At 39.0% G+C, this 15,403-nt stretch overlaps 1 protein-coding gene across 1 annotated transcript; it reads left to right on the forward strand.

Annotated features, from left to right (window-relative positions):
- The first annotated feature begins 5,657 nt into the window (after positions 1-5,657).
- LOC149297749 (transcription initiation factor IIA subunit 2) lies at positions 5,658-13,349 on the forward strand. Its single transcript, XM_089488309.1, has 4 exons — positions 5,658-5,729; positions 8,005-8,109; positions 12,566-12,692; positions 13,324-13,349. Exons 1-4 carry the CDS (start codon positions 5,658-5,660, stop codon positions 13,347-13,349), a joined length of 330 nt encoding a protein of 109 aa, XP_089344435.1.
- The last annotated feature ends 2,054 nt before the right edge of the window (positions 13,350-15,403 follow it).

A 15,403-nucleotide genomic window follows, 5' to 3' on the forward strand; every position in this document is an offset into this window, starting at 1 on the left:
TATGACTGATGAATGAAGGATATCTTGAAGATGCAAAGTGTTGGGGGGGGGGGGGGGTTCCACATATTTTGTCATTTTTTTTTTTCTCCTGCTTTGACAGGTGCCTTTTTAGATTTTACTGATGCGGAAGTGAACTGTTACACAACTACACAAATATTGGTTAATAGGCTCTGAATCTATTGCTGACCGCAAAGTCAAAGATGTACAAACGCGCTCATTATACACAGGATCAGTATGTTAGCCAAGCTTGCAGAGTTGTCATAAATAGTGTTACATTGGAGATGTCGGAGAAAGCACCCAGTATTGTTATACAACTATTGTTTTTGTTCATGTTATTAGCAAACGAAAACTACAAAATGGCAGGATTGCGGAGACGATAAACGGTCATGAATGATTAGAGGCTTTATTGACAGCATGCCACAGATGCACTGCTTACTTTGAATTTACCTACAGAATCGGTCTCATGCTGGACCAAAGTCAAAGAACTCGTACAGGCATGGCCGCAGGGTAAATCATTGAGTAACACATTTGCACCATGTTTCAGTGGAAATAACTATTCCACCGCAAACATAGAGCTTCTCTATTCAGAATCCTTCAAAAGGGTTCATGGTATAACAACGGCTATTTTCTTTTTAAAACCAGTTTTTTTTTTATTTTGTGTAACAAGAAGATTTAGTGGCAGTTGAATTCACCTACTTTGTTGCACAAAATATAAATGAAATGGAACGTCGGAAATACTGCAGCGCAAATATGGGAAATGTGCAGTTCTTAATTACCTTGGTGCAATAAAGGTTCTGTCTGGTGCCTAGGAATGTAGCAGACATCCTAAAAATATATATTTGTGTGTATGACCACAGAATCTTTGGTGTAACAATTTCATCATTAACCTAATTTTATTTTTTATTTTTTTTAAACTCAATGCTGTTCTGAACTTATTGGATGGGTTATAGCTTTTACCATTCAGCCTGGAGGCCAATATTAAGATCTACTATTTTGTTAAGCCGGGGGGGGGGTCTGTGTAAGCTCACACCAAAACACAGATGTTTTTAAAGAAATAGCAGATATTTAAATCTCAAAGGATATTTGTTTTCTTGAAGGCCCATAGGATGATTACAGTACAATTATTGTGGGCTTGAGCAGGGAATAGAAATGTGTGTTAAAACATACAGAATTCCTTCCACAATATGGAGGTCAAATATCATAGTATACTTAGTACTACAATGTATAAATACGCATTTCGTAACTCAGTTATTAGTAAATAATGGAATTGTTATTCTACAGAGTAATAATGTATATATTTACAGGGTCCCGCGAAAGCAGTCTACTGTGTAGAATGATAGCTAGAATAGACCCCTGAGGTCGAAGGGCTCTTGGATGATGTCATTATAATTTCCTTGCCGAGATCCATTTTTGTTTCCTCGTTCTGTTATATCATCTGAGCTTATTTCTGAATTGTCAGCTCAAAACAATAGGGAAGGTACCGGCTACAGGGAGCCCAACGACTTTCAGAGGGTATTGTTTAATTGCACAGTGAAGAAGACCGCTTTAACATTTTTCCCAATAGCAATCTTGGAGACATTAGTAAAGCCTTGCTGCTGATCATTTTCCAGGCAAAGGAAATCCACCTTGACGAGTAATTAATAATTCTGTTGTCAGCCATCCCGTAGGCGTCAGACCCCCACGTCATAGTAGGTTAAACAAAGGTGTATCACTATAGGAACAAACTTTTTCCTGCCCTTTTAGCTGGTTTTCGTTGAATCCTTAGAAACGTTAAGTGAAGTAGGATAGTGCTGCTTAACAGCTTCAATTATTCTGAGTCCTTGTCATTTGATAAACTACCTTTTTATAGGCTAAGACTATATTGTGGCCTGTCGACGTTATTCACAGCCGATTGTAAACTGTTATATATTAAAGGGAAATGACTGGCTGCTTGGGAGTTACCCTTGGTGCTTGGATCCCGCCAGCAGAATATAGTGTTATATCAAGTGTCATTTCTTAGATCGATAGTACCTGTATGTAACTATGTAAATGTTGCAGTAAGGTCAGGTTTGTGACACAACGTGCAAGTTTTAAATTGTTTACCTTAATACTTACCTTTTTAATATTATATTACAATTGTTTTATATTTTATATAATGTCAAAGAACCACATGTTTTGTTTTATTATGTATGTAGAATGGACTCTTGCAACTTTTATCTGGTGGATGCATGTTCTTCATTGAAGTATTTATATTCATAAAAAAGGAAATGGAAAGAGATAATATATATTTTTATGACTTTTTTGTGAACCATATTTTCTAGCGTTCTCAGTCCTCTCTGCAGGCAAATTTTAGGCTGTCATTAACTGTTGCAAAAAAAGATACAACTGTTAGCTATGTTTGAAAATGTTTTGTGGGGGGGTTTTTGTTGCCGTCATATGTAATATCATGTGCCTGCTCCTTACTATCCACGTATGCAGTTAATGTAGAAACAGACACCGTTAACAAGGACTGGTTTCTTTTCGCTGAAAAAAATAAAGCCAGACAAATGAAAATGCATTGCTTCTTCTGTCATTGGACAGACAAGTTTATTTTAGAACAATGATCTTAAAATATAAGCTGTAAGAAGTTATGTAAAAAAATTAAGTGGAAGTAACCCTCTGCAAAATTAAGCGTTACAATCATCAGGAAAAGTTGATTGTGCTCTACTGTCACATGGTAGCATCCATGATAAATACAAAAGTAATTCTGATTAAAGCAAAATTCCCACAGTGAGATTCAAGGGGTTTATGTATGTATGTATGGATGAATATGTCTATACACACCCCAGCCATAATATTATGACCACCTGCCTAATATTGTGTACGCCCCACTTTCGTTGCCAAAACAGCCCTACCCGTCAAGGCATTGACTCCACTAGACCTCTGAAGGTGTGCTGTGGTATCTGGCACCAACACGTTAGCAGCAGGTCCTTTAAGTCCTGTAAGTTGCAAGGTGGGGCCCCTATGGATGCGTCCTGGTCCCGTGTGTTCTCTAGGCAACCGACGTACACGCACCCGGCCATCCACGTGATGTAAAAGAAAACGTGATTCAACAGACCAGGCAACCCTATTCTATCACTCCGTGGTCCGGTTCTTATGCTCACTTGCCCATTGTAGGCGCTTTCGGCAGTGGACATAGGTCAGCATTGGGCACCCTGACTGGTCTGCCGCTACGCAGCCCCATATGCAACAAACTGATGCACTGTGTGTTCTGACACCTTTCTATCAGAACCAGCACTAACTTTTTTCAGCAATTTCAGCTACAGTAGTTAGTTTGGGTTTGAACACACACACACACACACACGCATCAATGAGCCTTGGCTGTCCGTGATCCTTTAGCTTAGGAGCAATATATTTCCAGAAAACGTATTTTTTATATATATATATATATATATAACACCACCTATCACACAAAAGCCTGGTTCTCAATGGCCTGTTTTCCTGGACTAGACCACATCCTCCCTGCCAGCTCACACACACGGGTAAGGTCACACTCAGCTCAGGGATACTTTTTTAAGGTCCTCTCCTTTCCCAGGGAGCAAAATGGGAGTTTAAATGTCCATCTCCTTCCCGTTTCATGCTTTATGAGATTCCTGGACTGGATCACATAAACTGGCATTGGACATCCATTGTGTCACAAGACTGGAGTTAGCTTACCCGAAAAATGGTTATTAATAAGTAAAGCACCTGATGCAGAATTTACTGCAACATAATCCATAATCTGTCAATTTTACATTAGACAAAACCAGCTAAAATCTTCCTGTAGTTTAAACTTTTTGAGGTATTCCTTCATGATGTATACTGAAGTCATGGAGCTGAAACCACAACTTTCACTTCAGTGAATAAACCCTTTTACATACCTTGGGAACTCTCAGGGGCAGATTCTCAGATCCCACAGTGTGATCAGCAGGAAAAGAGGGAGAGCCCCCCCTTCCAAAATATTAATACTTAGAGGAAAGTGAAATATAAATAAAAAAAAATAAGTTTATTGGGGGCCCAGTGATGTTATGACATAAAAATTCATGAGAGGTCCCCAACGGGGATGTATAATTTGTGCGGATATGATATGGAAAGGGGAATAATGGTTTTACAAACATATGGTAACATTTACAAAAAATAAACCAACAAAATCTGATCCTCAGTGTATTAAAAAGCCCCGGTCCCAAAAAGGGTTAAATAATAAGGCTGGTTACTTGAGTCATTTGGTTAACACACGGTAAGTCATCACATAGAATCTGCCCGATGGGCTATTAAAGGAGTAATATATATGGCGCTGCGTAACATACTCCGAGCTCCTAGAATGAGGTACAGCAGCGAATTTATAAACGGGCCAGAGTAAATGTTTAACATTTAAGCCGCGTAACGGCGCGATAATGCTTAGTTGTTTTTTTTATTACACCGAAGCGCTGTCATCAACCTACGTGATCAGCTCCGCCATATTTATTACAGAAGAATAGCGCCCCGGATTGTTTTATAAATGCTTATGACGTGTATGCAAGAAGCAGATACGCTCCCACTATTAGATGATCACTAATACTAGAGCGTAGTTTACGTTAAATCGTGCGTAATCTCCAGGAGCAAATACTCCCACGTGACCTCCTCTGCCCTGCGTCTTCTTTTGGCGACAAGGGAAGTCTTCAGATTTACTTCCGGTGCATGTTGACGGAAGTTTGTAAGGACAGCGGCAGAGCTTGGTGAGTGGGACTCGGGAGGAAAGCTGCTTGTAGCTTTCGCATATTTTTACTGTTAAAAAGTTTTGGTTTTTTTAGCCGTTCACGGGGCTGCGCTTATTTCAGCTGTGTAACGTTTACAAACTCCCGGTGTCACTAGCATTCGTTCGCTGCCGTATGTTTTCGCAGCTGCCATGAATTATTGAAGCAGCTGCTCTCTTTTTGCGTTATTATTTCTAACTATCGGGATCGTGTATTTGTTAAGCAAGATGTGGCGGTCTTGCGAGACCTCACTAGTAATAGTTTAGTATCGAGGGGACTCCGAATTCAAGAAGCTGCGCCATCACAGACCTTCGCCAAAATTACGTCACATGGGGAAAAGTAAAATGATGTGAAATAGTCATGAAATAATGCGTGTTTTAATTATAATACACCTTCAGGCCCAAGAGAGAAACAGAATGGAGTTAGGTTATCCTTTGCAGATTAATAAAGTGTGTCCTGTTGGCTATATGACAGATCTTCTTCTTCGTACCTTTTGGTTATTTTCTGATATGTAGAAATTGCCTAGTAATGAGCAAAATGATTAAAAACTGATCTACACTGTGCAAAAACAGGCCAGTACTAAGGTGGTACACAAGAAGGCATGTGGCTTTTTAGGGGTAAGGGTTGGCTCTATTACTAGCGCTCTGCTTAATGATTGAAACTTGCGACTGGCGTTTGTATTGCGTGCAGTTCTTGATTTGGTCCTGTTTCATATTTGGTGTTCCACACCTTCTGCTTGAGAGATATATGAAATGGTCTGTTGAATATATATACTTTAGCTTTATTTCATTATACAAAAAACAAACACTGCAGTAGAAGTTTTTAATTCCTCGAATATGTTTGTTTTTGTTCTTCTGACAGGGACCTTATTGAAGCATCTCAGCAACACCATTGTGGATGGTGATTGGCATTTGACCTCCATAGAACATGGCATACCAGTTGTACAGGAATACCACATTAGGCAATAGTCTTCAAGAAAGCCTAGATGAGCTCATACAGGTTTGACATATTTGTGTGTGTCTCATTCTGAATGTAACCAACGTTGTACTAAAGACTTGCACAGTAGGGCATCCTTGTTACATTTTTGTACTCAATATATATACCGTATTTGCTTAATTAAAAGATGAGGTTATTTCCAGAGCAAATGCTCTGAAAAATACCCCTCGTCTTAAAATCGGGGTCGTCTTATAAACAGACCTCAAATAGGTCTGACTATGAGACTAAGATCCAGATCCCCGCAGCGCTGCAGGGGACCTGGATACTCCGGTCTTTCTGGGCCAGAGTGGCAAGCCTGGGGGTAGATGTGCATAACTGGGGGGGGGCAGGTTGGACAATAAAAGGAAATAAAAACAAAATATTTTCTCAATCATAGCTTTTATTAAAAAAAAAAATAGTTTACATGAATTAACATTTACTGGTAAAAAAATTTTCCTAAAGGGTCATCTTATATTCAGGCTTTTGCTTTTTTTCCTAAATTAATATTCAGATTTTGGGGGGGTCATCTTATAATCGAGCAAATACGGTGTGTGTGTATATATATATATATATATATATATATATATATATATATATATAAACATTTTCTTAAATTATGTACCAGAGATAAATGTGGAACTCATCACTGATTCTCAAATATACATAACGCACAATAGAGAACCTTTTTTATGCTTAGTACTCCGTAAGTAACCTACTTATATATCCCAAGCCATCACCCTCACAGCTTCACATTTCCCACACATCCCACTCCAGTGCTAGGCAGATCCTAGTGCACATTTGTGTGAAGCGCTACCATTGATTTTAATAGAAGCACTTTCCCAAAGCTATTTGCTTCAAGACAACAAGCATAGCATTGTCCAAAATGTCTTCGAATGCTGACTGGGACACACCAAGACATTTTGGACAATGCTATGCTTCCAACTTTGTGAGAACAGTTTGGAGAAGGCCCCTTTTATTTATATATATAATATATATATACCGTATTTGCGCGATTATAAGACAAGGTTTTTTTCAGAGCAAATGCTCTGAAAAATACCCCTCGTCTTCTAATCGGGGTCGTCTTCTAATCAGACCTCAAATAGAGGTCTGATTATGAGACTAAGATCCAGATCCCCCGCACCGCTGCAGGGGACCTGGATCCTCCTTCCTTCCCCCCCCCCCCCCCACCCCACACACACACACACACACACACACACACACACTTACCAGTGCTTCCTGCTTTATTGCCGGGGCAGCGGGTTGACGTCTACGCGATCCGCGGATATCTCTGACAGCCGGGGAAGGTATCCGCGACGGACGCAGACAAACCCCCGCTGCCAACTCCACCTCCTTCCGGCTGCAGTGGAAGGAGACGTCAACCCGCTGCCCCGGCAATACAGCAGGGAATTGGAAGTACCGGTAAGTGCGTGTGTGTGTTAAATGGGGGCATAGGGCATTTCTGGAATACTTTATACCCCTATATGCCACTCTGGCATTTCAGGAGGCAGAGTGGCGTTAAGGGGGCATTTAATAGAGCACTCTGCCTCCTGAAATGCCTAATACCTCCCTATATGCCACTCTGCCCCATAATATGCCTTTTAACCCCCTAAATGCCAGAGTGGCATATAGGGGTATAAGGCATTTCTGGAGGCAGAGTGCTCTATACAATGCCTTTTAACTCCCTTAATGCCACTCTGCCTCCTGGAATGCCTTATACCTCCCTATATGCCACTCTGCCCCATAATATGCATTTTAACCCCCTAAATGCCAGAATGGGATATATATGGGTATAAGGCATTTCTGGAGGCAGAGTGGCACATAGGGGGTCAAAAGGCATACCATGTGGCACAGTGGCATATAGAGGGTTAAAAGGCATATCATGGGCCACAGTGCCATATTGGTGTGGCAAGCCTGGGGGCAGATGTGCGTAACTGGGGGACAGGTTGGAAAATACAAGGAAATAAAAACAAAAAAAATTTTTTTCGCAATCGTAGCTTTTATTTAAAAAAATAGTTTACATGAATTAACATTTACTGGTAAAACTTTTTTCCTTTAGGGTCGTCTTATATTCAGGCTTTTTCTTTTTTTTCCTAAGTTAATATTCAGATTTTGGGGGGTCGTCTTATAATCAGGGTCGTCTTATAATCGAGCAAATGCGGTATATATATATATATATATATATATATATATATATATATATATATATATATATATATATATATATTTATATATATATATATATATATATAGTGTGTGTTAAACTGAACTAATCTGCTTTATTTGTGTTCTTGTTCACTAGTCTCAGCAGATTAATCCTCAGCTTGCCCTTCAAGTACTGCTTCAGTTTGACAAGGCTATTAATTCAGCATTGGCCCAGCGAGTCAGGAACAGAGTAAACTTCAGGGTACGTATTGAGGTTATTTTGTCAGTGTTTGTTGACACACATATCTTTGTTGGATGTCTACTAGGACATGTCCGTATTGATGTCACATAATAATAAAGTGGGTGTGTGTGTGTCTATATATATATATATATATATATATATATTAGTGTATGTGTGTTTTTATGCCTCCTTATATACTTTATCTCACAAAAGTACACCCCTCACATTTTTGTGAATATTTTCATGTGACAACACTGAAGAAATGACACTCTGCTAAATAGTAAAATAGTGAGTGTACAGCCTGTGTAACAGTGTAAATTTGCTGTCCCCTCAAATATAACTCAACACACGGCCATTAATGTCTAAGCCTTGGCAACAAAAGGGAGTACATCCCTAAGTGGAAGTGTCCAAATTGGGGCTCAATTAGCCATTTTCCCTCCCCGGTGTCATGTGACTCGTTAGTGTTACAAGGTCTCAGGTGTGAATGGGGAGCAGGTGTGTTAAATTTGATATTATCACTCTGATACTGGTTACTGGAAGTTCAACATGTCACCTCATGGCAAAGAACTCTCTGAGGATCTGAGAAAAAGAATTGTTGCTCTACATAAAGATGGCCTAGGCTATAAGATGATTGCCAAGACCCTAAAACTGAGCTGCATACAGCGGTTTCACGGGACAGGTTCCACTCGGAACAGGCTAGCCATGGTCGACCAAAGAAGTTGAGTGCACGTGCTCGGCGTCATATCTAGAGGTTGTCATTGGGAAATAGACGTATGCGTGCTGCCAGCATTGCTGCAGAGTTTGCGGGTCAGTTTGTCGGTGATCAGACCATACGCCACACACTGCATTAAATTGGTCTGCGTGGCTGTCGTCCCAGATGGAAGCCTCTTCTAAAGATGATGCCCAAGAAAGCCCACAAACAGTTTGCTGAAGACAAGCAGCTTAAGGACATGGATTACCGGAACCGTGTCCTGTGGTCCGATGAGACCAAGATAAACTTATTTGGTTCAGTTGGTGTCAAGCGTGTGTGGCGGCAACCAGGTGAGCAGTACAAAGACAAGTGTGTACTGTCTGCAGTCAAGCGTGGTGGTGGGAGTGTCATGGTCTGGGCCTGCATGAGTGCTGCTGGCACTGAGGAGCTACAGTTCATTGAAGGAACCATGAATGCCAACATACTGAAGCAGAGCATGATCCCCTCCCTTCGGGGACTGGGCCGCAGGGCAGTATTCCAACATGAAGACGACCACTGCCTTCCAAAAAAAGCTGAGGGTAAAGGTGATGGACTGGCCAAGTATGTCTCCAGACCTAAACCCTATTGAGCATCTGTGGGGCATCTTCAAACGGAAGGTGGGGGAGCCTAAGGTCTCTAACATCCACCAGCTCCGTCATGGAGGAATGGAAGAGGGACTCCAGTGGCGTTCTGGGAAGCTCTGGTGAACTCCATGCCCAAGAGGGTTAAGGCAGTGCTGGAAAATAATGGTGGCCACACAAAATATTGACAATTTGGGCCAAGCTTTCGACATTAATGGCTGTGTGTTGAGTTATATTTGAGGGGACAGCAAATGTACACTGTTATACAGGCTGTACACTCACTATTTTACATTGTAGCAGAGTGTAATTTCTTCAGTGTTGTCACATGAAAAGATATAATAAAATACTTACAAAAATGTGTACTCACTTTTGTGAGATTCTGTGTGTGTGTGTGTAATAATATAATATATATATATTATATTATATCTCACACATATGTTTCTGCCAAAGCACTAACGCATGCAGAGTGTACAAAGGCTGAAAACAACTGCACATTTAATTTACACTGAATGTTAGGTAACAGTGGGGAAGCGTATGCTCTTAATAAACTTGCAACTCTCTAGGCCTATCTTGCTTGCCCCCTTATGAAGTTGTGCCACTTAGCAAAACTGAATTACGTTGATTAATTGATTTACCCAAACTATCCCCTTCTGCAGGCAATAAGGGAATACATTTACTTTGTGTAAACACAATCACACTGATTGCAAGGTTGTTTGACTCTTCATATTTCTTTATTTACATATATACATGTCCTTGTGTAATTCCCCAAGCTTCTAGGTTGGTCATTATGGTTATCGGACGACACTTGTATTGCGTAACAGATGCCTCTTTGTTACTTTGAACTAGCGTTTGGCTATAGTTTCCAGATATAAAATTGAGCTAAAAAAAATGTTTTTCTTTTTTGTGTAGCTTGTACTTTATCATTTTTGGGTTATTAGTTTGGATAGAAAGCTGTGATATTGGGCAACGTTGTGGTAATTTAGGGCTGCAACAAGTAATCAATAATGAAAATGATTAGAATCGATTTTATCAAATAGAGGTCTGACTATAACACTAAGATCCAGATCCCCTGCAACGCTCTAGATCCTCCTCTCTGGCAGCCAGTGGGCGTCTATGCGATGTGTGCAGAAAACCTCGGCTTCTGCCCTCCACTTTTGCTGGGGCGTCTATGACTGAGCGCCTGCGCGACATGACCTTCTGCTTAGTCATAGAAGCTCCAGCGGAAGTGCTGGCCAGCAGCGGAGGTTCACCAGCTGCCCCCACTAGACACCAGGGAGTCTGGGGGGCTGGGGGGGACGGGACAGAAAGGCATATCATGGGGCACAGTGGCATATGGGGGATATGTGGCATATCAGAGGGGCACAGTGGCATATAGCAGGTATAAGGCATATCTGGGGGGCAGAGTGGCAAGCCTGGGGTCAGAAATGCATAACTGGGTGTCAGGTTGGCAAATAAAATTAAACAAGAAATGCATTTTTCTCAATCATAGTTTTCATTAAATATAAAAAAAAAAGTTTACATATGAATATTTACTACCAAAACTTTTTTATGTATTAAAACCTATTTTGAGAAATATTGTGTTTGGGTTCTTGTAAAATATAGTTTTTATTACCGTATTGGCCCGAATATAGGCCGCACTCCACCCCCCCACACACTTTAAGTCTTTAAAGTGGGGGTGGGGCCTATAATCGGGGTTTAGCGCAGGAATGCGCAATTTGTATCGCCCGACGCCCAGGACATGCAGTTCCGAGCGCCGGGCAGGCAGCAGGGTTAGGATCCACATCCCCGGCAGCTTTGCAGGGAAACTGGATTCTACTAATCCAGCCGGTGGACGTCTGCGCGATACACATAGACAACTTCTGGCATTTCCGCCGTGGGAAGTGCTGGCAGGGGAGGTTGTTGAAGTGAAGACTCCTGGTGTCTAGCATACGCGTGGACAACCTCGGCAGCTGGCACTTCCAGAGAGTCATAGAATCCCCGGTGTAACTGTCGACAGCGGAAGTTGTCTACACGTATTCTAGACACCACGAGTCTGCATTGGTAAATCGGGGGGGGGGGGGCAGAGTGGCAGCATATTGGGGGGGGGGGTCAGAGTGGCATATCTGTTAAAATGGCTATTGGTTTTCTGTTTGTATGTAATATATGTTGGCTAACTGCATAATAGATACCAAAAATGTTAAAATACAGTATGTTTGGTAGAATACTATTTTACTGTTCCACTAATGTGTATTTTTTCTAAAAATATAAATTTTTCTTTAGAAAAGCACCTAACTTTTATGGTGCGGCCTATAATCGAGCCAATACGGTATTACGTCAGTAAAATAAGGCGATTAGATAAATGCCATTGTGATAGAGATAAGTGTTGTGTGAGTACAATGACACATTAATGTAAATGTTACGTTTTCTTTTTTTATTCTGGTGCTTGTGGTGCACCATTTGTTCTTTAAATAAACAAAACATTTGCATATTTTTTTATTTTTTTTTTATCCAATTAATTGAAAAAATAATCGGCCAACTACTCGATTATGAAAATAATCGTTAGTTGCAGCCCTATTTACAACATTCCTATAGTAATTTCGAGAGATCCGAACTGGCTTTTTTTTTTTTTTCTTTCTCTCTAACGTTTTTAATAATAATGGCTTCTCACCTACAGCAATAAACCTATTAAGCTACTTAAATATTGATTTTTATTTCTAATGTTTTTAACATAGTGTCACATTTTTGTTTCCTTCATTATTTCACTTACCTCTAGGTGGCAACGCAGTCACGTTTCTCTAGGAAGCTATCGCAATTTAGAAATCTTTGAGACATGCATCATGTTGTCGATATTGCATATTTTATAATGCCACTAAGTGTTGTTGTAATGATATTTCCATTTAGTTGCCCCCTACCTTTTTTTTATTTTATTTATCGCTCTGCACAGTTTTCAGTAGGTGTGGATGACTTTTATGCCAAAAGATCCCTCCTGCAGTGGCTATCCCGTAAAGGGAATTGCTTCATTTTCTCACCAGCAACATCAGTCTTGCTGTACTTTCAGATTATCAGAATGTATAATACAAAGTTTGGGGGTTTTTTGTCTTTTTTTTTATTTTTTTTATTTTAGCAAACTATTTTTCCAGAGGCATTTTAACAGAAATTTTTTTTTTCCTATAATTCTTTTTTTTAGGGATCACTGAACACATACAGATTTTGTGATAATGTCTGGACCTTTGTACTGAATGACGTGGAGTTCAGGGAGGTGACTGACTTGGTGAAAGTGGATAAAGTTAAGATCGTAGCGTGTGATGGCAAAAGTAAGATATTTCTCCTATCTTGATTTCAAAAGATTACGCACGTGTTATGCTTATTACAAGGTTAATCTTTGCCTCTTACTGTTTGCCACCCAGTGTATTTCTCTTGTTTGTCTTGTAAATGGCCTTTCATTTTCTTACGACTTAACACTAAAACTTAGCTTATGCTAATTAAATCTCTTCTCAGTAGCTTTTGTTTTCATCCAAGTGTATCTGCTTCATTCATTAGCGCTATACTATTGCTGATATTTTAACCCCATGCCTATATTAGTAGAATGCATACATATCCCCTTAACTTGATATTCCTGGCATGTCATGGGGTTAACTGAGTTAAGCCAGTGTATTAGAATATATTTAGCAGGTCTTTTTCATTAGTTTTTGTAGATGAGTAAAATATTTTTCCAGTAAAAGTGTGTGTTTTCCCAACCTTTTTAAAAGTAAATTAGATCATCAAAATAATGGTATCTAAATAAAGCCTATCTTGTCCTGGAAAAAATATTATTCGTATGGATACAGTAAACGAGAAGAAAAAATTACAGCTAAATGCAAACACTGCAGCCATTGTCATGAAGGATACAACCGTGCAATTTGTGTTTAACTATACTTACTATTTCATGTTTTTTTTCCTCTGTAGACACCGGCTCGAATACTGCGGAGTAAGCAAGACATTGTTGGTCTGCGGCCTTTCTTATGAAATCATTTACAAGACTGTTTTATTTATTTCACTGATAAACCCGGGGGGGGGGGGGGGCTTATAAAAATCAAACAAGATTTTGAAAATTTTGGTAGTTTATCACCTGCTCACATTCTAGTACGCAGAATATTACTTTTTTAATACCAATGTGAAGTTGCCTTTTTTTTGTTCATGAAAATGTCTAATAAACTTTTATTTAATAAACCTGTTTAAAAAAAAAAAAATGTGAAAATATGAACTTGTTTGTGGAGTGGTACCTGAAGGTTTGCAGGGAACTCTAGTCAATGTTATCTACATAGTGCCACTATTTACTTCTAAGTCTGTATCTTGGCCAGTTTTGTTAATTCATCAGATCTTATACATTATATGAATGGAGATTGCATATTTGTTCTTCAACCCACAAAGTCTTTGGAGTAAAAGTAGTAACACTGCCCGACCATAGCAAATATATTGCCCCTTATTCACCCGCCTAATAGAGGCCAATGATCCAAATGTTTGCTTATAGAACTGGAACAACCTTCTAGCATGCAATAAACCATATAGAAATTTTAAGGTATATTTCTAAGTATAATATGAATGTTTCAGGTCATATTCAAGACTTCACATAACCTTAGTTTGTCATTGAAACTTCTTTATGTGAAAATTATTGCAAGTTAAACATTAACCCTTAATGCAAATAACATGGGAAGCTATTTCACCAATAAAAATATAGTTTCAGTTTCTATACAGCTATAGTTTTATGGTTTAACTGCTTTACACCATGTGTGTAACAACGTTTGCAGATATGTACTTGTATATCTTGTTTACTGAATGCGCCAGCAGAGCATTGGCAATAGCAAAGTACATTTACTGCAAATGTAACCGAGCAGTGTGCAAGTCCGGTGTCCATCTTCATTTTTTTTTTTAATAATATACAAATGTTTTGTAGGCATTAAATGGGGCCCATGGATAAAAAAAAAAATTTCCAGTTGAGCATAGTCAGCTGGGCTAAATTAACCGTTCTAGAACACATGCCGATTTAACTATTCGGCTGCCTGAAAACATGCAAAAGCTAGAACTTTTTTTTTTTTTTTAAAAGCACAATTTTTGGAAAACTTCATTTTAGTCTGATACTAGTAATAACAAATGGTGGAAATTACCCTATTAAGGAGTTTTGTTTTGTGGAAGCCAGTATTAAGCAACCTTTAGTCCTGGGTTTTGTGGGTTTTTTTTATTATTATTTATATAACCAAAGGACCAATATGTCTATATTTTCAATTTTTACTATATGTTAAACCATGACTCCTCTTTTTCCATGTTTGAACCCTTGCAAATTATACATCAGTTTGTTCAAGAGAGGTAGGGCTTTCTTTTAAAATCATAAAACCTTATTAATAGTGAAAACAAAAACACATTTTTGCATTCCTGCTTAAATTTTCTTCCATCATGTCGATGCCGCAGGAGAAAAATGACCCAATCTCCTGATTAGTCATACCCCACATACATGCTTTATAGATTACCTTGTATTACATGTTTTAGTTTTTTTTATAAATACTATTGACAGTGACATTTACCACAATGGAACGCGTGATCAGTCATTCTTTGAACTGGAGGTGCGGTATGCACAGTTACATGTGATCGGTCGGCAGAAGCCAGCAAGGCGTACCTATGGCTTCTTGCCACAAGTTTTAAGCGTGTTCAGGTACATCCTAATGGGGACTAAAAGGGTCAGAAAGATATTCCAGTAAATAAATTGTGAATTGGTGCATCACCTCAGAAGTTTAAAAAAAAACAAACAAAAGTATATTTTTATTATTGGATAGAAGTCAAGATATAAGAAAATCTCTAGGAGCCCTTCTAACAAGAACCCCTGCAAAACTTTCTTAAACCCTCCCAGAAAATGGGTTTGATTATCTTAATAATCCAAAAGATTATAAAATAAAAATAATTGAAGATTTTATAGAACTGAAGTAGTGTATATAGTGTATATATATATATATATATAATAATAAATATTAGTATATATGCTATATAATCAAAC

This window comes from Sceloporus occidentalis, unplaced genomic scaffold (genome assembly GCF_023333645.1).
Source record: "Sceloporus occidentalis isolate IW3139 unplaced genomic scaffold, rSceOcc1.0.p SCAF_37, whole genome shotgun sequence".
NCBI lineage: Eukaryota > Metazoa > Chordata > Lepidosauria > Squamata > Phrynosomatidae > Sceloporus > Sceloporus occidentalis.